This window comes from Parasteatoda tepidariorum, chromosome 8, assembly GCF_043381705.1.
Source record: "Parasteatoda tepidariorum isolate YZ-2023 chromosome 8, CAS_Ptep_4.0, whole genome shotgun sequence".
NCBI lineage: Eukaryota > Metazoa > Arthropoda > Arachnida > Araneae > Theridiidae > Parasteatoda > Parasteatoda tepidariorum.
The window spans coordinates 51,580,423-51,603,368 of record NC_092211.1 but is presented as its reverse complement, the minus strand read 5'-3'; the positions used below and the strand labels follow the sequence as shown (position 1 = coordinate 51,603,368).

Sequence of the window (22,946 nt, the reverse complement as noted above, 5' to 3'; positions counted from 1 at the left end):
GTGTTAAATTTTCAAACTCCTAGAAATATTGGTCGTTCTACCTGTTTCAACGAGTGCAAACGAAAGATCCTTTTCGACTTTGCGCCGTTTGAAGACTTATTTACGCAACTCAACGGGAAATAATAGAATGAATGGATTGGCGCTCTTAAGCATTCATAGAAAATTTACCCCAGCTGTCGAAGACATTTTAAACGAACTTGCAAAAAAACCCCGTCGTTTGGATATTACAGTATAAATCAATAAATTTTTAGCGTGTTTGTATACTGGTTTAATTCCCTATTTGTTGGTAAGTCATTTTTTAGTTAAATTCATTGGTTTTCTATGGAATATTCACATTTATATGGTTATTATTTAGGTAGATGTTACAGTATGAGTAGTTTTTTCTGGCTTGATTTATTCCTACTTTTTAATAAAAATAAAATATTTTACCTCTTATTATAAAAAAAATTATATTCTTAAACTTAAAAAATAAAAACAAAATTTAACTAAACAATGTTGTCGAAACAAAAAGTCAAAATTGTCTAGCTGTCTAAATTAGGGAAGTAAAAGTGCTTTATTACATACTCGAATTTCTTTTAGTAATTTCTGAAAATTATGAACCCCCCCCCCCTTGAAAAAATTCTGCGTATGCCACTGCCTACAGGTGCACTATAAAGACACTGTATTACTCGAAAAAACCTATTAAATGACTTATCCTGCAGGTACACTATGAAAACACTGTATTACTCGAAAAAACCCATTAAATGACATAGCCTGCAGGTACACTATAAAAACACTGTATTACTCGAAAAAACCTATTAAATGACTTATCCTGCAGGTACACTATGAAAACACTGTATTACTCGAAAAAACCCATTAAATGACATAGCCTACAGGTACACTATAAAAACACTGTATTACTCGAAAAAAACCTATTAAATGACTTAGCCTGCAGGTACACTATAAAAACACTGTATTACTCGAAAAAAACCCTATTAAATGACTTAGCCTGCAGGTACACTATAAAAACACTGTATTACTCGAAAAAAACCTATTAAATGACTTAGCCTGCAGTTACACTATAAAAACACTGTATTACTCGAAAAAACCTATTAAATGACTTACAGGTACAGTATAAAAACAATGTATTTCTCGAAAAAACCTAGGGAACTGGGATTCACGAGCTTATTAGAAGCATTACTGATTTAAACTTAGTAAACTAAGGACTTATTAGTAGTATTTCCTGTGTTTTCCTAGCATGCTTACCGATAAGCATTTAGTAGAGTTACTGGAAGTTTTCTTGCATGTTTTTTTGGAACTTTTAGGAAATACACCAGAAAAACACATGTAACTATACAAAGAAACCTTTGGTATATTTGCGTGTATAGAGAGCAAAATTAAAAATGGACTACCTTGAAAAACTTTTGATCTAATAATCAGATCTTCATGTTGTAGGACTCATTCTTAATGATCTGAAATATGCTAATTAATTACTACGGACGATATTTTAAGTTACGGATTCTCACGGAATAGTTACGAAAGTACGCAACTCAGATACAAAAACGTATTCTGAATGCACATACCTTTCTTTCGACGGATTCAGGTTTCTCACTCCCTAAATATGGGGGGTAGCAGCAACCTGGGAAATATGGTCCCGATAGTTTGATCTGGAGAGAGGTCCAATGTGTGCACCCCTTCATGTTAATTTTACTTTTTGCGTGTTTCGGTACATCTCGATAAATTTTTAATCAAATTGAAAAATTTTACACACTATTATAAAATTCATTTATCCAATTCATTTATCCATGCAAAAAGAAATAAATTTTATTATTTTATTTAATAATAGTCGGAAAATTTTTGAATAGTTAGGTTTACAATTTTTTATATCATTTTAAAGTATGTAAATATACATGGTAAAATACAAAATTTGAGTGAAATCGGTCCAACAGTTCCTGAGAAATTGAACTTTAAGGAAGTCGTATATTCAAAATTTCATTTCTCTAGAACTAATCAATCGATTTCAATTAAATTTTGTATTTTGCCTTGTAAAATTACATACTTTGAAATTACGTAGAATATTGTATACTCTACACTTCAAAATTTTGTCGACTATTAATAAATAAAATAGTAAATATTTACGAATATTTATTTTTTGTATTTTTACAAATTTTATTACAGGTTTCAAAAATTGTTCAATTCGCTCAAAAAGTTCTCCAGCAAATAATAAGCAGAAAGTAAAATTAACTTAATAAGTAAAATTCTCTAAATAAGCAGAAAGTAAAATTAACATTAAGGATATAAGTTTTGGACAGCTCTCCTGACCAAACTATAGGGGTCATATTTTCCAGATTACGAATATCCCTTTGGTGGTCAGAAATCCGATGCCATTGAAGAAAAGGCATGCTTATTCAGAGAGAGTACGTCTTGCTGTTTGATTCCGCAATTTAAAATATCTTCTGCACTTTTTAATTAGCATATTTGAGACCACCCTTACGACCCATTAAGATTGAATCCTAAAAGACGAAGATCCGATCATTAGCTCAAAAATTATTCAGAATAGTCCCTTTTTTTCTGCGCTGTGCATAAGGGTCATTGTTAACTTTGGTTTACAAAATGTTAATAATTTAAGTGAATGAAAGCATTGAAACTTTTTATATTAATAATAAATGTACTTAATACCATTATAAGGGAGAAAAATGTGTATTATGTAAATTATTCATAATATATTTAAAAAAATATATTAATATCAAATTTAAAAAGTGAAGGATTGAATAGTTAATGAAGGTTAGAGTGACACAGAATATGTTAATGCATTCTGATGGTAAGCCCGACCTTTAAGTAAATTAATTATTTTTAATTGATTGTGTAATGTTTGTAACTTCTTAATTCCAGGAACTACAAAAAAGCAAACAATTGGAAGAATCGATGAGAAAACTAGACATAGAAATGAAAAGGACAGACGAGCTTCTGTATCAGATGATCCCGAAGCAAGTAGCAGATCGCTTACGCAAAGGTGAAGCTGCTGTCGAAACTTGTCAGGTAATGTTGAAGATATTTAAACAGTCAAATTAAATTATAGGAAACAAAGTTAAAAAGTTTAAATGTTTTTTTTTTAATAATTTTTCCTAGAAAAATATAAAAATTTAACAGCGTGAATACTTTCCTAATAAGCTTTAATTTTTTAAGATAATCCATAAATTATACTGGGGGTTTTGTTTTCTGTTGTATGAGATTTCTTCACAGATCCCTAATATTCGTATCTCTTCTTTCAAATCTGAAATCGGTTTTCCTCTCCATGCAGCAATTTTTTTAAATGAAATTTTTAGTCCATTTGGTACAAGTACAAGTTTAAAAACGTTATATATAACAGTGAGTCGCATAAATGCTACAACAATTTTCTAGAGTAGTTAAGGCACAAAGGACAAGATTAAAATTGCATAGGAACCCATGCACTGAAAAGTCGTAATACGCAACTAGGGGTGCTTTTCGATAAGAACTGTTTATCCGTGAGAGAGAACTGTTTATCCGTATAGAGAGGTGCCCTTTACCGTGTATGACGATTTTTCTGGGCTTGTGCTCCTAAGCCATTTTAAACCTGTGTGTGTCTTAATGTGTCTTAACTCTTTTAGAAGTTTTTGGCAACATTTATGTGACTCCCGTTAAATATATATAAAGTTTTTAAAAGCGTACATTTCGATAAAAAAAAAACTAAAAACGTCATTTTAAAAAGGAAATTCTGCAACTTTATGAGCAAAAATAATTCCAGATTGGAAATCTTCTCACCCGAATCAGACAAGATCAAGCATTCATATAAATACTACAAAAACTTTGTTCATTGTTTTTTTTAAAGCGAAAAGCAACTAGTTTTTTTTTAAAGTAGTAAAAATAGGTAACCGTGCTCTACGTATGAGGTAATAAACAATTATGCAATTAAAATAATGTGTTTGCCTTTTGTTTGGAATGAGTGCATCAGTTAAGCGATCTGCTTCATTTTCGAATGAATTAGAAGCGATGTAATGATTTCAGAGCGTATGTAATGAATAATATCGATAGCGAAAACTACTTCCTTGCAGAATATTATTCAAATTGAAAGGTTGCCTCTTAATCTCGCTTCTCCTGTTTCCATTTTTGTAGCTGTAAGAAAAAAGTTTTCTTCTGATTTAAAGATTTCTTATTACATTTTTAAATACGATTCATAACGCACAGTATATATCACTTAATAAGTTTCTTAAATTTTTTTAATGAATTTTTATGTAAGAAATAACCTGCTGTTAAATTCAATTAAGTAATATTCTACTTTCAAAGGAGATAAAAAATACAAAAAGAAAAATTCAAAATTTCGGTGAAATTGATCGAATAATTCCTCAAAAATCGATTTCTTAAAAAATACGTACAGTTAAAATTCGAATTCTTTGGAACGATTCGAGCAATATATATGTGATAACTAATAAAAAAAATACTCAGAATGTTGACATAAAGCAAAAGATATAAATTTATTAGCTGAAAAATTTTTCCCTCTCCTTCAAAATACTTTTTTCCTACTTCAATGTGCGATGCTCGTGAGTTCATTTAATAAATATTTCGTCAAAAATTGACAAATAATGCAGTTTGAAAAAGCATGTTATAATTTTTTTTCAGTGAATTGTTTCGAGCAAACACTACAAAACACTCGAAATAGTAATATTTATTTTACTTTCTAGGCAATTGGTACGAATTGAAATTGCATAACACAACAGGAACCAAAGAAAACAAGCAGATACCATTACCTTAGTTTTTGAACAACTTCGACATGAACTTTTCAGTTTCGCTCTCTTTTCAAGCACGAACTGCTTGATTGCCATACATGGAAACGTTACTTCTAAAAAGTAACGAGTAAAAGCATTTTAAGCAAGACTTTAAGAAAAGTTTTGATTTTAAAAATGAGTAAAAAGCACAAGTAAAAGCATAAGAGAAACCAAAAAACTAATGATTTTAAAGTACATTTCCAGGAAATCAAACATTCAAATTAATCGTGAATTTCGTTAAAAATGCAAGAAAAATTTATTTAAAATTCATTCATTTTTAATTTAAAGGTATAATGGATTAAAATGCAAGGAAATGTTCCAAAGTTCTATTGAAATAGTGAACGTTGAGAGAAACCAAACGAGAAATCAAAATTCAATTCTTGCTTATAAAAAGGAATTTTAAATTAGGCTCATTTTAAAACTATTAAATCTTAAAAAATATAGCTTTCACTTTTAAAGTTTTCTTGTAACAAATTGATTTGTTGAACAAACTTTATAACATTATAATTTTTGTTTACAGAAATAGGTTCTATTGAAATAGTGAACGTTTAAAGAAACCAAACGAGAAAATAAAAATTCAATGTTCGCTTATAAAGAGGAATTTTAAATTAGGCTCATTTTGAAACTATTAAATCTTAAGAAATTTAACTTTTAATTTTAAAATTTTTTTGTAACAAATTGATTTGTTGAACAAATTTAATAACATTATAATTTTTGTTTACAGAAATCAGTAAAAAAAAGTATTTGTATGCAGGTAAATTCATTAAAGTAAGGGTTTCACGTTCCCCCCCCCCACCAGCCACCCTCTCCTTTTCGGGAAATTGCAATCCTTAAAGATGTTTAAAGTTAGCTATTAAAGAATGTATAATACATTAAATTTATAAATTAAAAAAAATATATTTTTTAAAGAAATTTTTTTTTAAATTTCAGCAAAAAAGTAACGATTTCTTTCAACATTCTCGCTACAAATACTTGTTTTTTTTCCCAAATAAAGTAAGGAAAAATAAGTAAAAGTACTAAATTTGAAAAGTAACGAAGTACAAGTAAAAGTACGTACTCTTTACTTTTAGTTTCGTTACAAGTAACGAAAGTAAAAGTATTATCATGTATGTTAATATCAGAGCTGTTCCTGTTTTCAAAATATTGATTCAAGTTTCATCACCAGTAAAAATGTGTTTTAAAATTAACTGCTTTGTGAAAACATCTCTCTGGCTACATGTACTCGTTGTTGCGTTCGAAACAAATTATAAGTTCGAGCTACGAGGCTTTGCAACTTTTAATGTTCTTTTAAAATTGCTCGTAAGGAATAAAACGAGATAAGAACTTTTTCAATAATGTATCTTATTACCGAGTATCAGTTCTCAGATATAATTGGTACCTTGACTAAAAATGGAAGTGGATAATCCACCAGATCGCTAATCATCTTCGACGGATCTGTAACATCTTAGAACTTTTCATACCCAACAAATATAATTGTTTGACAAACAGTCATTTTTAAATGCTTTCTTCATTTTTCATTGCTTTTGAAGCAGATGGTTTAATCCCGAAAATAAGTTTAAGGCATATAATGTAGTTGCTCAATAACATTCGCAATTTTAATAAATCAAATGAAAATTATTTTCTCATAAACTAATTTATTTTCAAACGATAAAATTAAATACGATCTTGATTCTTTCCAAAAACTTAAAGAAGTTGTAAAAATGTTTGGTAATTTTTACAGACGATATGTATTACAGAAAAATAAGTTTAAACAAAGCAATTCGAATACTTTTAGATCCCATTACAATGTTTGTTATATTTGCATGTTAATAAACATAATATCTGTATGTTAAAATCAAAAATGTTAATTAAATATTTACAGATGATATCTATTATAGATGAAATCTAAACAAAGCATTTAGAATACTTTTTGAAGCCTGCAGAATGTTTAATTTAATTACATCTGAATAAATAGAATCTAATACTAATGTTAAAATTTAAATGTCATTATTGAATTTATTTAAATTGTTTTCAAATGCTATTTCAGCAGCCATAAAGGAACTAAAATAAATTCATAAAATTAAATACATCGAGCATATAAATATCAAATGCATTTTTTACATTATAATTATTTCATAATACAAAATTTTATTTTTAATTACATATATAAAAATAAAATTTCTGCAGTCAAAGAAATATCATCTGATATAATTTTCAAGCGTATATTTTAAATAAAAAGTTCAAACTAATTACTTGAAATATATTTAAGTCTATTATAAAAACTAAAATAAAATTTCCCTCACAACAATATGCATGAAAATTTTAAACAGAATTTTCCCGAAATCTAGCTCTTCTTTTAATTATTTTCAAATTTCAATCGAATAACTTCTTCTACTTTAGATTATATATAAAATGATATTTAGGCTTCACTAGTTCGAAATTAAACATTCCACTTAAAAATGAGAAAATAAATACTGGAAAGTGATATTTATTTCGCATACTTGTGCTATGATGACAAATGTTATATTTTACTTAGCTTGTCAAAAACAAATATGAGCCATTAAATTCAAGGCTTTTGTGAGCAAAATTTTGTTTTAAGATGCAAAGATCCAAACGTGCTTTTGCTGTTAAATTAAATTTAAGAAAAAAGTCTATCTTTTGTTGTTGCTGTTAAGAGTTTTGTCATTGTTAAACATCAATTTTTATAACTTAAACTTATCGTCACAAAAAATTAGTAATATATTTTTCTGAATTTATGTTATGTATCTAAAATAACAACTTATATACATTTGGAATTAAAGTTTTTGGTTTTATTTTACTTTGGTTAATGTACTACAAGAGCTACACTAATGGGCTATTGCATATCACATACCATATTTCAAAGTTCATTTTACCAAAATCATTACCAAAGCACTTCGGTAAAAATTTCCCATCTTTTTGTTGTTCTCATTGAGCTAGTAACACGGTAGATTTTACCATATTCAGATAGTTGTGACCACACTTCTTTTCTTTTCCGCGTAGGTTGCCGTTTTTACAAGCTCTACCTTTTATATCCTTTCATAAGCTCCTAACATACCGGTGACAATACATTAGAAGGTTTTTCAAACCACTAAGACATAATGAAAGAAAGTACAATCCAAAAAGACAACCTGCTTTTTAGCACAGGGAATCGAACCCTGGTTCAAGTCGTGTTCGACAAAAACTATATCCACCACCCCAACTGGACGGCTTATAATTAAATCACATGATAGAATATAGCTTTGTTTGGCTATCAACGTTGTACTAGAGCTAAATTCATGTATCGTCACCGTCTAGTGTGGCTCTAATACATCGTTAACTACCAAACAAAACTTTATTTAATCCACTGATTGAATGTTAGAGATATATACTTAATTATTCGAAACACTTTAAGCGAATCCAGAAATTTTTTTTGGAATTGTTTCTTAAAAATAAGGAAAAGTGATAAAAATCAATCTTTAAATCACAACATCCCAAATTTGGCTATGGTCAGAAGTCGGTATTGATTATTTTTATCTAACTTCACAAAGATACTAGGAGCTTAGTAGTACATTTCTAAAATTTAATAATTTCCTTTTCTCTTTTTTTTTTGCAGTATTTTGAGAGCGTAACCATACTGTTTAGCGATGTGGTGTCTTTTACAGAAATCTGCAGTAGAATTACGCCGATGCAGGTGGTTTCCATGCTCAATTCTATGTACAGCATATTTGACAAGCTTACAGAAAAGCATAATGTTTATAAAGTAAGGTATCATGTTTACACAATCTTAACTCATTTTCTAAGTAATCCTTAGCTTAATAATCTTAACTCATTCAATATATCGGTTAGTAAAATTTACTCCAACCTTAATGTGACGCTAAATAAAATCGTATTCTTAGATTTCTTTAACTTTATTATGCAATTGTTATCATAAATTAAGGAAAAATCACAAAAATGACCATAACTCAAAAAGTTACGCATAGAATTTAATGAAAAGGGCACACATTATTGAGCTCACAATAATGTATAAAATAAAATAAGAAGTATTAACCATACAATTACGGTGTTGCAGAAATTATCATTCATAAGAAATGAATAAATCATATGCGTCAATTGCGATGTGAAGCTTTCAATCATGCAGTCTACCAGTTCCACTGGAAGTGCAGTAGTTCTTGCAAAGCAATTGCAAGCGTGGCAAGGGTCTGAGAAGGACGATTCAGAGCAGTTACACGTCTTCTCAAAGCATCCAAAACCCTCGATGGAATTCAAGTCGGGTGATCAAGCTGGCCACTCCTTGTGCTGAATTGTGTACTGCTGAAGATAATCATCCACGATGCAAGCCTTCTGTGGCTTTGCGTTATCATCCTGTATCAAGAAATCATCACCTATTGCATCAGCATAAGGGTGGTCATAAACATCAAGTCTGTCATATCCACGTACGTGAACAATCACGGTTCCACGTGGAAAGACATGCAGGTTTGTAGGTCTACCCCAAGGAATACCACCCCTCACACTGACACCGCCTCCTTCGTATGTATCATTTTCACAGATATATGGAGGACATTCCAGAATCAAATAACGCCTACTATCACTTCGGAAGTTAAACCTGTACTCACCTGTGAAGATTACGGCCTTCTATTGGTCAGCTGCGCAGTAGACATGCTGCTGCACTCACCTCAAACATTCCCTTGTATGGCATGATGAGAGTGACCCGCAAGTGGCTGGTCGCCTGACGAACAAACCACGTTCGTGATGCCTTCTACGCACGGAAGACTTTGACACCAGTCTTCTGGTGGCTGCACTAAGAGAAAATCTGAGCTGACTCCCAGTTGTGGTTCAATTCCTTCGTACACATCACGATAAATATTGGTCATAAGCACAAATTGTAGCCTTTGGCCATCCTTGGCTGAACCTGAATGCCAAACCTGTGGTTAGAAATTGTTGCCAAAGTGTTTGAACCACGGAAGGACTCACATTTAGCCATCTGCCCACTTCTATCTTGCCTCATCTATCCGGCCTCTTATCTTCCAATAGATCTCCATCACAGTTTTTTGGACAAACGATACCGGAAAGTCATTGTTACAAATTGGCAATCTCAAATTTCTAACTTCAGAAGTAACGGAATTCGAAGGCTTGATATCAAACATAAAATTACATGCTCAATTTTGTCAACAAGTGCATAACTTCCTAAGAAGAAACATTAAACAATTTATTTTCAAAATGACCTAATTTTGCAGTAGGTACATGGTGCAGTCAGAGAAAAATTTATTGATACCTGTGCTTATATTTCAGTCTGACCTGCATCAGGTTTTAGATCAAAAAGTCCCAAGTGCCATCTGTTGGCGAGCTTTGTAACTAAATTCTTGGTATCCAAAGCAGGCATTTATATTCTTAATCAGGTACAGAGTCATGGTGGCTCAATGATCAATAATACTGGCTTATCATTGTGAAGGATTGTTGTTTGATCATTAGTGGGGACTTGAAGCCCACACAGATTTACACCATTGGGTATCTGCTTGTCTCTGTAGCAAATACGGTTGGTCACAATGCTGACTAATGAACTTATATAAAAGGTAACTTTATAAAAGGTAACATTAAGTCATGATCATGTTTGTTGATCACGAAACTAATGAGTCTTAGACTCCATGACTTTTCTGACTCACATCCATGCTGGAATGAGAATTTTTTTGACTTGATTTTATTTTAAAAAGTCATTGACTATTTTTGAACACCTAGAATTTCTCATGAAATGGTTCAAAGAAATACTTCTGGCACATAAAAAATGCGTTTTCATCTATGCAAACAGTTCTATCACGAACATGGAATAATTATCAAATTATGTATTCATGCGTAATAAATTATGGGAATTATTAATTATAAGGGTGAGATTAATTGTGTCAGATTAATTATGCAAACTAATTGAGCTGTAGAAAATTTTTTTTTAAAAATTTTAGATCAAATATAGTGTCAACACAGGAAATAGTTTCACCCTTGCTTCACAATACTTTGCTGAACCCTAACTGAATTAGTATCAAAATTAATTTAGAAGAAGGTCATTTTAGAAAGTAATTACCGATAAATCTTCAAAGAATCTCACTGTACAGCACATCTGTTTTATCTTTAAAACTTTCTCTTGAACTCATTAATCAATTTATAGAGAACTTCAAATTTAATTAATGACAAAACATTTTTGAAATCTCTGATGAAACTTGCTCTCTTCGTTCATACATTATTAATCTATTAGACTTTATGAATAATAATAAGTATTTACTTCAAAACGAATTATTTCTCAATAAACAAAATTGTATAGTTAAAAATCTTTTATTAAAGCAATATTATTCGTGTTTTTTTTGTTCATTTATTTTTCTTTTGTTTAAGCGACAACCAAAAGAATAAATGAGATTAGAATACAATATTTAGATATTAGCGTCTGATTTAATTAATTTCATAACCCTCTTGTGTAATAAACATTTGTCCCTAGATTGGATGATGTTAAATAATTCTTATTTACATCATGATTATAAACTGCGTTTTCATAAAGTCTATCAATTGCATAATGAAATTATGTTATATTCTATCGAACTATTATATTTGTAAAGAAATAACTAAACGCAGAACGTTTGTGCGCTTTACCAACCACTAACTTAATATAGAAAGTCGATGATCATGAATAATTTTACACGCTTTTATCAATTTAAGAAGTTGGAGAAGGATGAGAGCAGTTATTCATAATTTAAAAGTATTGATAAAATGTGATCAATGTCGACATTACAAAAGAATTTTAACAAATGCATCTAACTGTATTCGATTATGCCAGAACCGTTTTGCAATCATTACTAAACCTTTGACAAAGTTAATTCAATTGTATGTATATTCTTATGAATATTGAGACAATTATAAGCACATATATCCAATTGTTTTGGCCCTAAATTAATAGAAACTTGTGAACAAAGGGAATTAGTGAAAGATCATTTAAAGTAATAGTAACTAATAACTTTTTAATAACAACATTTTACACTTAACACTTTTACATTTAAAGTAATGTAAACAATATTCTTCTATTTATTTTAATTTCAAAAATGCATCAGAAATGCTCGTTAATGAACATATTCTTTATTTAAGTGATACAGTTTACTGAAATGTGTTATTAAGAAATATAATATTTTCTGTAGTTTTAAGGTTTGAAAGTGGATCATGTTCTAAATTAATATTTACTTATGACGATGAAATAATATATATATACATANATATATATATATAAGTTGTATTGTATTAATATTGTGTTGTATCTGTTGCATTGTATTGATATATTTTGTTTTGGCTATATTAATACAATATTAGAAAGCACTCTTTTTTTGTCGATATCATTCTGCGAGCTGATAATTAATTAAATACTGTTCTCTGTATGTTTACGTCAAAAATTTATCGCAATGCTTAAATGATATAACAGGTGGAAACAATTGGTGATGCTTACATGGTTGTATCAGGAGCTCCAGAAATAGAAGAAAAACATGCCGAAAAGGTTTGTCAAATGGCGCTGGACATGGTTGTTGTAATTGAAGACCTCAAAGATCCCTCTACAGGTCAGAGCTTAAAGATCAGAGTAGGTAAGCATTGAATTACAAATTATTCCAAAAGATTCAAATGGAATTGGAAAGAATAATACTTTCGTGTATTTTAATGTTATGAAAAATTTACCAGTAATTCCTTCAAATAAAGTTCCTGGGAAGATCATCGTAAATATAACAAAACATTAACATGCATTATTTTTACTATAACGAAATTATGCGATCACTTTATAATGCTAGAAATTTTTCGAATTTTTTTTTTTTAAATAACAATTTGTTTAATAGTTATTTTACCATATTCAACAAAAACAGTCAAAAAAGTTTGTATTCAAACTGATAACTGTGGTAAAAATTGCTTATTAACTGTTTTCACCTAATAGGGTTAATAAACAACCAAAATGTGTCCCCCAGATAGGACACCGGTGTCCCAAGTATATATTTTTTTCTGCCTCTCTGATGACAATCAAAAATAATTTTCTTAATTTTTTTATTATAAACTACAGTCTAATAGCTACTAAAAAAATCTGCAAGATTATCGGAATTATATTAGCACTAAAATATAAAATCCCCAAAAAGTAGTTTGATTTTTTTTTCATTCATATTCAAAAATTTATAATTGATTGAATTTGTAAATTTCAATGAATGAACAACTGCTTCCCTTATTGATAATTGCAAATAAGTGGAAATCTAAATAATTGCAAGTAAGTGGAAATTTGAAAAATTATTGTTTGGAAGTGAGCCGTGTTTCAAAAAAAAAAAAAAAAAAAAAGGACACCGCTGTTTCATGCTGTATTCCATAACTATAAATTATTGAAGTACTTAATATTATACTTTTCACTTATTTTGACCTAAATTAATACAAAATAATTAAAAAAAAGTATGAGAAATATATTTAATAAAAATTTTGCGTCAAAGGGTTATCCGGCGCCAACTAGGCCCACAGTCAATGAGAATCTTGAGCACGTTCTTCGAAAGTTTAAGCCAAGCCGTGTGATAAGGATTACGAATTCATATCTTTATTTTCCATCATCGGACACCTAATAATCTAATAGCAATAAATATATAGTGAGGACCTTATGAAGCCACTTAGTTCCTTGCAGCTGGGTCAATACTTAGAGACGGCTGATTTGTCAATCTCATGATCGACTGAATGGGAGTTTAGGTACCAGCGTTGGTACATTAATATTTCCTCCATTCCTTCAACACATGAGAAGTTTCCTGTGTCTCGCACCCCTCAATCAGTGATCCTGGAATACTAAACTATTATTCACGCGTAGATGGCAGTACCACAAAGCAGCTTAACTCAAATAAAAATGCGTTAAAAACGTTAAACATTTAACTCTACCTTGTTGGAAGTCGCATAAGAAGTATAACTTCAAAAATTGTAGTACTTCCCATCTCTCGCAATAGATGGGACATCTCACCACTAGATAAACCGAATGTTACGGTTTACTTGACAAAACGCAGCTTAATCATAATCTAACTCCATTACATAACGAAAAGCCAGCGTAATCTAACTCCAATTTTGTGATAACATGCTAATTAGTTACAAAATCATATAATTTTTTTCAGATTTTTATTTTTATTTTTTATTATTATTTATCATTCCAGTTGTAAGTGGTTTCAAATCAGTAAAGGTAAAGAAATGGTTACAAAATTGTGAAGGTTAACCACAAACTTAACATTTAATTAAAAGGACAGACTGTTGCCTGCTATTTTACCATAATTTTAAAATAAGAATTCTAATAGGGTACTTGCTTTTAGATGCTTTAAAAATGTTGTGGTTAGAACATTCAAGTGAGGATTGCACATCTATCTCATGTAAAGCACTATAGCGTATATTGTCACAAAACCAGAAAAATTTATTTTCTAGCATTGCATATAAAGGCTACACAAACTGAGTTATTCTTTTTTTTACACCAAATTGACTTAAATTATGACTAGTATGTGGATGCACTTTTTCATGCAATAAATATTTTTAGAACCGTATTTTGCGGTTTTTGCAGTGATTGAATATTAATTTAATTATCTTTACAAATATTAACCAAAGTATAATTGCAATGCTCGAATTTTTTTCTTATGAAAGTAAAATTTTTTATGTGAAAGTATTGGGAAAAACAGTTTAATTCGCTCATATTCTAAATGATCCTCACAAATTTTACAGTGTGTGCAATTTTAAATTTTGTTTATGACTCGTAATAGTTTCTTTTAACTATACATTTTTAAAATTTGTGAAGAAAAGGAAATCTTTTTGGTAAGATTTATTTAAATTGGTATCTAAATATTAAATTTAGAACAATTAAAATGAGCTTATTTCGTGAAAATTTTCAAAAATATTGTTGTTTATATTTAACTTGATTTCAAACATAACATGTTATTCCTTTTTTTACATTTTTTTTTACAACTTGCATCTTTTAACAAACTGTTTTTCACAATTTTGAAGGAATAAATTTATTGCGAGTTAACTGTAAACCTCTAAGCTTATTTTAAGCCTTTTTTTAGTCAGGTTTATAAGTTTTAACTAACGCACTTTTTTTCTTTAAACAGTTAGAAAAGAATTTAAAAAAATAATAATTTAAAAAAAAATAATTTTCTCAAATAAGAAATGCAAAAGCATAGAGGTACTAAATAACTTTTTATTTGACATGCATTTTCTAAGCTTGTTGGATTAAATAAACAAATATGCATGCAAATGACAAGGATTTAATTTGTGAATCGCTTTGTTAATTAGTTTCACTAAGTTCATTCCGAAAATGTTTTTCTAATTGACAGAAATTTTTTCATACCAAACTCTTAAGAAATGTTTTGATTCTAACTAACTAAACTAACGAAACATTTCTTATCATTGTTAATTCAGTATTTATCAAATGTTGTTTTAAAGAAAATTAGAGTACTTATTTAAACATAAAACACAAATAATTTAACTACGCAAATGACAAACAATCTATTTTCAATTTTTGTTATGTTAATTTGTTATTTTACGAAGTTTTTTCGCTAAAATGTTTGGAATACGAAATAGATTATTTTTACAAAATTTGTTTTAATACCCGTAATTTAACTTCAAGGAATACAAATTATGAATATTAGACGAAACTGAAATTTTGAATATATTTTGCACTTAAAAAAATAAATTTTCAGAATATCTGTCACCAATATTCTTAAAATTAAATTATGAACATCTATAAGTTAAAACTTTTTTAAGATATTTAAAAAATTGCTAAGTAGTTTGTATCCTGTACTATAATTAAACAAAAATAATTGCCTTGTTTATATTTTCTTGTATATTCCTGTTTGTATTGTATATGCCTTGTTGTGTAAAAATAATTATAATCTAATCTCAAATATTTTCTACTTGGCATTTAAATTTACAACAGTAGTGAATAAATGTTAAATACTAATTTTAACTCAGAATACTACAATTGATTTATAAAAAAATTATTCCTGATAAATATTATTCCTATGTATTCAATATACTAAGCACTTATAAAATTACAACTATTATTTTCTTTTTAAATTAACAATCTACTTTCTTGCAATGCCAGCTTTTATCTAATGTTTATTTGTTGTTCTTTGGCTTCCAAATTAACATGAAAGTAGGTCATAATGGCCGACTTTACGTAAAATGTTATTATACAATCCAATGTATTGGTAGTGTTTATGTTGTTTAGTTACAAATCAATACTTCGGCAATAACTAAGTCAAGTCATGAAATTTCAGGGTATTTTTTGGTTAGCCGGGCTCAGGGAAAATTCAAGTATTTTTTGTTTTAATTTTTTTAGTAAATTTTCATGTGTTTAAAAAATAAATAAAATAAAAAAAATGGCTAGATTACGGCTAATGCGAGTCAGAAATCTGTATTTGTCGAAAAAAATATTTGTTTATTTATGGAAAGTACGTTTTTGTATATAATTTCGTATCTTAAAATATCATCTACACTAATTAATTAGCATACCCCTTATCATAGGTCACCCATATTAAACCCCATTAAGGTCACCCATTATCATAGGTCATGCATTATCATAGGTCACCCATTAAGATTAAGTCTTAAAACGGAGGATCAAAAAATATTCAAAGTGGTTCCGTTTTTTTCCCCTCACTGTACATCTTTGTATGTTCAATTATTTTCCCTCTTAAGGTCTAAAACAATTGCTCCTCATTTTTAATATTTGTCAAATTAAAACTCACATCTCTATGAAAAATATGGTAGTTTCATTTGCAGCACATTTCATAAGACAAAACGTACTCACCAGCTCAAAATAGTCGATAGCCAGTGGATATTTTTTTTACCTGATATAGGCTGTAACGATACGAAAAGAATGTTATGGCAATAATTAGGTTATTACGATTCAAAGCAATTTTTTGGTCTGAGTATATTTTATAAATATACTAGCTGTACCCTGCGTGCGTTGCAACGCTTTCAATTTGAATTTGAATTTTGTATTTAAGTGTGTAAATGACATTTGCGATTATGATTTGAAATGCAAATTTTATTTAATGGTGAAAAAAAGCAGTTAATTCTCTAGGATATCATTAGTGCATTTTCAAACAGACATGTATGGTGATGCACACGGAGCATGAAACATATTTTGGACAATGATCTGAAATAAGACTGGATCTATGGTGACATCAAGAATTTCTGCTGATATCTGATCAGTTTTAGAAGGTGGTTTTTTTTCAATAAGCCAAATTAGAATGTGTGCCTGAGGCAATCCTCGTTTTTGCCATTCAATAGAGTACACCCAACACCGTGTCTCTCTAAAAACATGACGCTTCACAATGAAATCAAGTAAAGATTATCATTTTTGTTTGAACACACGTGCTGTAATATCATGACGATCCGATGATGATTGTCCTGGTAACAAAATATCTCTAATTTCAACCCAAGCAGAATTGCACGTAAATGTAATAAATAAATCTAGGAGCCCATATGCGAGAACATATGTCATTGCATCCTGTGAGTATTCATACATGTGCCTTGGAGTCCAAGGCACATGTATGAATACTCAGACATGTATGAATACTACATTTGCAGGGAGTCCAAGTTTTTCTCCCTGCAAATGTAGTCGGCAATATAATCATTTTCCCCACATCATTAGGATTAACGTTACCATCATTAATTATTGCATCCCGTAAATGAATGCATTCTTCTGAACGTAATTTGGTTTGATTTAATTTAATATACAGTAGGCGTTCAGTTTCAATTTTCGCATACATATCGACAATGTATTGATGAACTAATTGTCGACATTTTAAAGTATGATTATCAGCGTTTTGGCAATCATTAATCTATATGCATAAAAACTTATTGCACTTGCTTTCTTATTGGTTTTCTCGCCTGTTTGCGGACTTCTTAATTTTATGTTAAAATAATATCCCTCCTCTCCTCACCAAAATAAAATAGGATATTGCAATGCATCATATGATCGATACGTTTCTGAGAACTCTTTGAACGTCACGATTTCTGCGATGAAGAACTGTATCGCGGGAGGTAAATTCTTCGCCAACTATAACAATAGCCACTTCATCCAATGTTGGCGCATTGTATTTTTCTTTGTGGTGGCCTACAGGTGTTTTTTCAGCTCTAATAACAACTTTGTAAATATCGGATGACATTTAGTCTAGGGCAATTGTGAACAGCCTAATTAACTGATTATGTTGATCGAAAAATTTTTGTAATACGGTAACAATTTTTCGTTTAGTGCCATTGTTTACCTGACAACGTTGATTGACTTGATCATTTGTGTTATCCATGAAATAAATTTGTAGAAATTTATGATCTGCGTTAGGCATTGAAAGAAGTGATCCTTGCACGATGATAAATTTGGCCTTGCACTTTGAATGTTGGGATGTAATTCTCGTTCAGGATACGTGTAGCACCGAATAAAGTCATTTAGAAACACGAATTGTACCGGCGTATATGCGCCAAAAAATGTTTCGATTGGTTTGTTTGACCTGATACGAAGGTTGATAATGTCTCGGCAGGCGACGTAAAATCTTGTAGTTTCTGTATGCTTCTAGAACAGCAAATTTCAGCTGTTTCATTTTTAAATTTGAGAGCATTACAAAACATACATAATTGATATATTTCTCCGATGATGACACTTGGGGGAAGACTATAGTTTGTTGTCGGATCATAGTGAAATGCACTGAAATTCAAATCAGAGTATTGGCAGCGTCTGAATAGCGAAATGCGTTCTCGGTCGGTTTTCATTCTTGCTTCCCGTTGCTCTGATGTTTCCGACGAACGGGCTTGTGTAGTTCGTAGTTGATTTGTTGACAGTCTTCTTTCCTGTTGCTCAGACGTTTCTAAGGAACGGGCAAAAGCATTCTGTTCTCGATTAGTTTCAAGTCTTTTTCCCGTTGCTCCGATGTTTCTGAAACACGGGTAGTTCTCTTTTTGCGCGCTTGAGATGTCGACCGACTAAGAGCGATTTGCTTAGGCGGCATATTTTTGCAAATATTCTTTCTGACAACGAAAAAGAAATGTAAAAGTTGGCAGTGGTCGCAAATTTGCTAAATCGAAATATCACATACATATTTTAAATAATAAAAAGAGCAATAAAAATGAGATGAATAAGAAATATGAAAATTATAAGATTTAAAACAAAAATCAATTTTATAAATGAAAGAAATAAAATGGATGAATTCGAAAACTTTGCATAAATAAACAAACAAACTAATAGTTTTCAAATGACAACTGTCACAGCACTGAAATCTTCGAAAAGTATATTTAATTTTGCTAACCTAAAATTACGTACTAAATATAAATATTTCTGAAAACGTGCAATTTGAATGAAATTTGCTTTTGTCTTTATATTTATTAAACAGTTTTCACAGTACTGAATCCGTGATACGACCAACAATTAAGAAATCTATTCTCGTTGATTTTACTTGCTTGTGCTCACCTGACATAAAGAAAAGCGCGAATTAAAAATTAAAGTATATGCAATTTACTTTAATTTACTTTTCTAAATGAATAGAGTTATAAGATAGAAAATATCACTGTTGTTATCTTCAAGATATTTGAAAATTGAATCGTTTATAGCAAAATTTAAAACAATGGCTAGCTTTTAACCAATCAGAAAATTCCATTTCGACTTTCACTGATATCGCTGGAACGGTTTATCGCAGAATGTTCTAATATCGACCGAAACCTTCCTCGTGCTTTGAACTATCTGTATGCCAAGTTTCATAGCTTTCTGTCGGATGGTTTAGGAGTCTATAGAGGACAGACAAACAGACAGACACACATTCACTTTTATATATATAGATTTATATATTTTTCTCTGTTAAAATTCTCGTTTTATGAGATACATTAGTGGCACTGGAACACATACGTTTCTGACATGTGACAGAATAAGAAATAGGCTATCTCTTGTCATTAGCTGAAATGTATTTTAGTAGTAATTCTTTATAAACACTTGTATTAGCTTTATTGCATTAAGCTACAATTGTTATTAACAGCTTTAATTCACTATCTTATAATAAATAAGAAGACAAACTTAAATTTTTGTCACACAAAAACGAAAACCGTACGGGGCATCATTTTTGAAAAATTGACATTTTTTTAGATAGTTACCAAATTTTACTAAGAGAGGGATGTGGATTACGTTTTTTATTTAAGGTGTGACAAAAATTAATTTTTTTTCTCCTTTTACTTCGACACAAAAAATTTCATTTTTGAAATTTTTACTCTTTTTCTTCACACAAGTTTTGTGTCCGTAATTTTTTTTGTTAAAAAATAGTCAAAAATATGATTGGTGATAAATTTGGACAAGATCTATCAAAAAATAATAGCAATTTTTATTGATAACCTGCATGGAGCTCTAGTTGAAATGTAGACATTCTAGCTAGTTGTAAAATTATCGAGATTTTGATTTTAAAATTTTTCCTGCACCAAAAAAGCAAATAAGATTTTAAAAAAAGTAAGTAAATCGAGGTAATAAAAGGACTATCTGATTAAAACAAAAAGTAGCAAATAAGATTTTTACAATGCAATATTTCAAGAATAACACGATGTTTCTGGAGCAGATATGATTTTAGAACAAATTCAAATTATCTCTCACTAAAAATAATCATCTCATAGTAAACTAAATATTTTTTCTTTGTTATTAATAGGTGTTCATACAGGAGCAGTTGTAGCTGGCGTTGTTGGCTTGAAAATGCCCAGATATTGCCTTTTTGGCGACACTGTCAACACAGCTTCAAGAATGGAAAGTACAAGTGATGTAAGTTTCTTTCATTTTTTAACCAATCTTTAACGCGTTGACTCGTAATATTTTTTAAATTTCCTGTAACATTAATATGGCAAAATGTATCATATTAATCCTTGAAAGAAAATTTGATAACACGATTCTACCGTTAAACTTGAACGATTACACGTTTCAATGTAACACCGAATTAAGATTTAATGGCCCATTGTGCAGCTTTAGAGTGACATAAATACACTAGAACTAGAACCAAGAACCTAATTAAGATTTCGGCAAATTCGTGTAGCAGCTTGAGCCACGCTGTTGAAAGGTTGTTGAAAGGTTGAGCCCAGAATGTTGAAAGGTAAAATGTTGCACACCATCTGCGCCAAGAAAGTGGGCTTCTAAACCGAACTTGTTGACTGATGATTCCTTAATTTCTTTTGAAGGCAGTCATTCTGCAACGTATGTCACAATATATTTCATGTATATCATACGTTATATCACACGTATATCTGAAACTTGAGAGATCGTCATAGGTATTTAAGGAGAGCACGATATACTTTAATTGATTTTTCCTTTTTTCTCCCTCTGTCGTGAAATGTACGAATATTTTTCTCTTGTAAATAATTTTTTTTTTCGGTTTTGTTATGATATATTAAATTGTTGAATAAAGTAATTCGCAATAACTTCTGTCTCAGTTTTATGCTTTTCTGTTAAAAAGTATTTAATAGTCTGCGCGAGAGATGACTCAGGAAACCGGGTTAATATTATATTTACTTTCTAAAAGTATGGTTACAGACTCTCCATTGAGTCATAATACTTTAGCTTCATTTGTACTGTCGTCCCGCAGTGGACTGATCGTTAAGACACGGTTCCCAGAAGATCACCGAAGTCAAGCATCACTGGCTACGGTCAGTGTGCGGGTGGGTGACCACTTGGATCAGTCTGCGTAGGGACCGAGGGTGTGCGGTATTGGTCCTCGTTAAACTGTTCTATCGTAAAGTGCTCTATTTCGCGTGCAGGTCGCCGGCTACCGAAGTGGGGGTGCCATCCCCTCTGCAGATGATCACAATTGTGATGGCATGTTTTCGGATCATCCTCAGGGATGTTTCCCAGACCGTCGCCAATAGCCCATTGTGCAGCTCTAGTGCGACGTAAATGAACTAATACTACTCATTTGTACTGTCTTATGGTTCAGGAAATCTGTTTTATGGTCCAGTTTTGAAAGAATTCTTCTAACAGTATAAAGGTAATGCATATCTAAAAAGAAAATTATGAGTAATTGCATAAACTAGATACTAATCCAAGTAAGTAAAAATTGGGTAAAAAGAAAATCTACTAATTAATTTTGAATTTCATGTAATTTTCAAAGCTACTATCTTGGCAACTGCTTCATAAAAAAAGTCTTTCAATGCTGGCACAATACTGAATTCTTTTTTACTTTTATTCATTTTATAACTACAGCTCAGAATTTTGACTTCGACACCACTCTTTACTTTTTATTTAAATGACTATAAATTTAATTAAATGTTTCATCAAACCTCTGCTCAGAATTCTCCAAACGTTCAGTAATAAATTCAGATATCACTGTTTTACTTATTTATTTTCTATTTCTAAATCATTAATTAAAAAACTAAAAACTAATTAATTTTCTAAAAATAATTACTAATTAAATTTCTGACATTGTGTTTACATTCAAACGTTTTATAATTTAACGATACTTAGGAAGCTTCCAAACTACAAATGCAAGAATTATTATATTAAATATCAAGAATGAATTGCTGTTTAAAAGTTGTTTCATTAAATGTCACGAAAACTTATTTTCGAAGTTTGAAAAGCAATAATTCGTTATCACAATGAAACTAGGTTACATTTTTCTTACTCAAAACCAAAACTTACTTAAAATATGTTTTCTTTTTCAAAAGAATCTCTTCCTTTCTTCCCTTTAGCGTCATTCTTTCTTTTCAACTCAAATATTTCCAAAATGGGGAATTTTCCTCATCATTAGTTATGAATAGCTCTCTTTATTTATGGCGCCTATCGTTCCTGCCAAATTGTTCCTAAGGATTTTTGTCTTTCATCATTTTTATTTTTCTAAGAACGATATAGCATGTGACTTTGAAGAATTTCTCATTAATCTCTAAGAAAGCAAATCGAAATTCAATTTAAAGGTTATGGAATCATGTATACAGTGCAAAAAAATAACACCACCATAATAACTTTTGATATAGGGATCGAATCTTCACGAATTAGTATTCGAATCTTCACGAATTAGATAATGGAACCATGTTTACCGGGCAAAAAAATAACACCACCATAACAACTTCTGATATAGGGATCGAATCTTCACGAATTAGGATTCAATATGAATGGTAACTTCAAATATGCTAATTAATTAAAAACATTCCAGCAACAATCCGTTTAGGGCCAGGGGTCATGAAGATTGA

At 30.2% G+C, this 22,946-nt stretch overlaps 2 protein-coding genes across 2 annotated transcripts in view; one reads left to right on the top strand and one right to left on the bottom strand.

The window, feature by feature from the left end:
* LOC107444215 (ras association domain-containing protein 8) overlaps positions 1-22,946 on the bottom strand; it is a 376,108-nt gene that overhangs the window by 328,185 nt on the left and 24,977 nt on the right. The gene's annotated exons all lie outside the window — the stretch shown is intronic.
* Positions 1-22,946, top strand: part of LOC107446971 (soluble guanylate cyclase 88E) — a 202,004-nt gene that overhangs the window by 166,751 nt on the left and 12,307 nt on the right. Inside the window, exons 7-10 of the mRNA XM_043047850.2 lie at positions 2,872-3,018; positions 8,356-8,502; positions 12,190-12,346; positions 20,426-20,535. Coding sequence (XP_042903784.1) covers positions 2,872-3,018; positions 8,356-8,502; positions 12,190-12,346; positions 20,426-20,535 — 561 coding nt within the window. The remainder of the gene's footprint in view (positions 1-2,871; positions 3,019-8,355; positions 8,503-12,189; positions 12,347-20,425; positions 20,536-22,946) is intronic.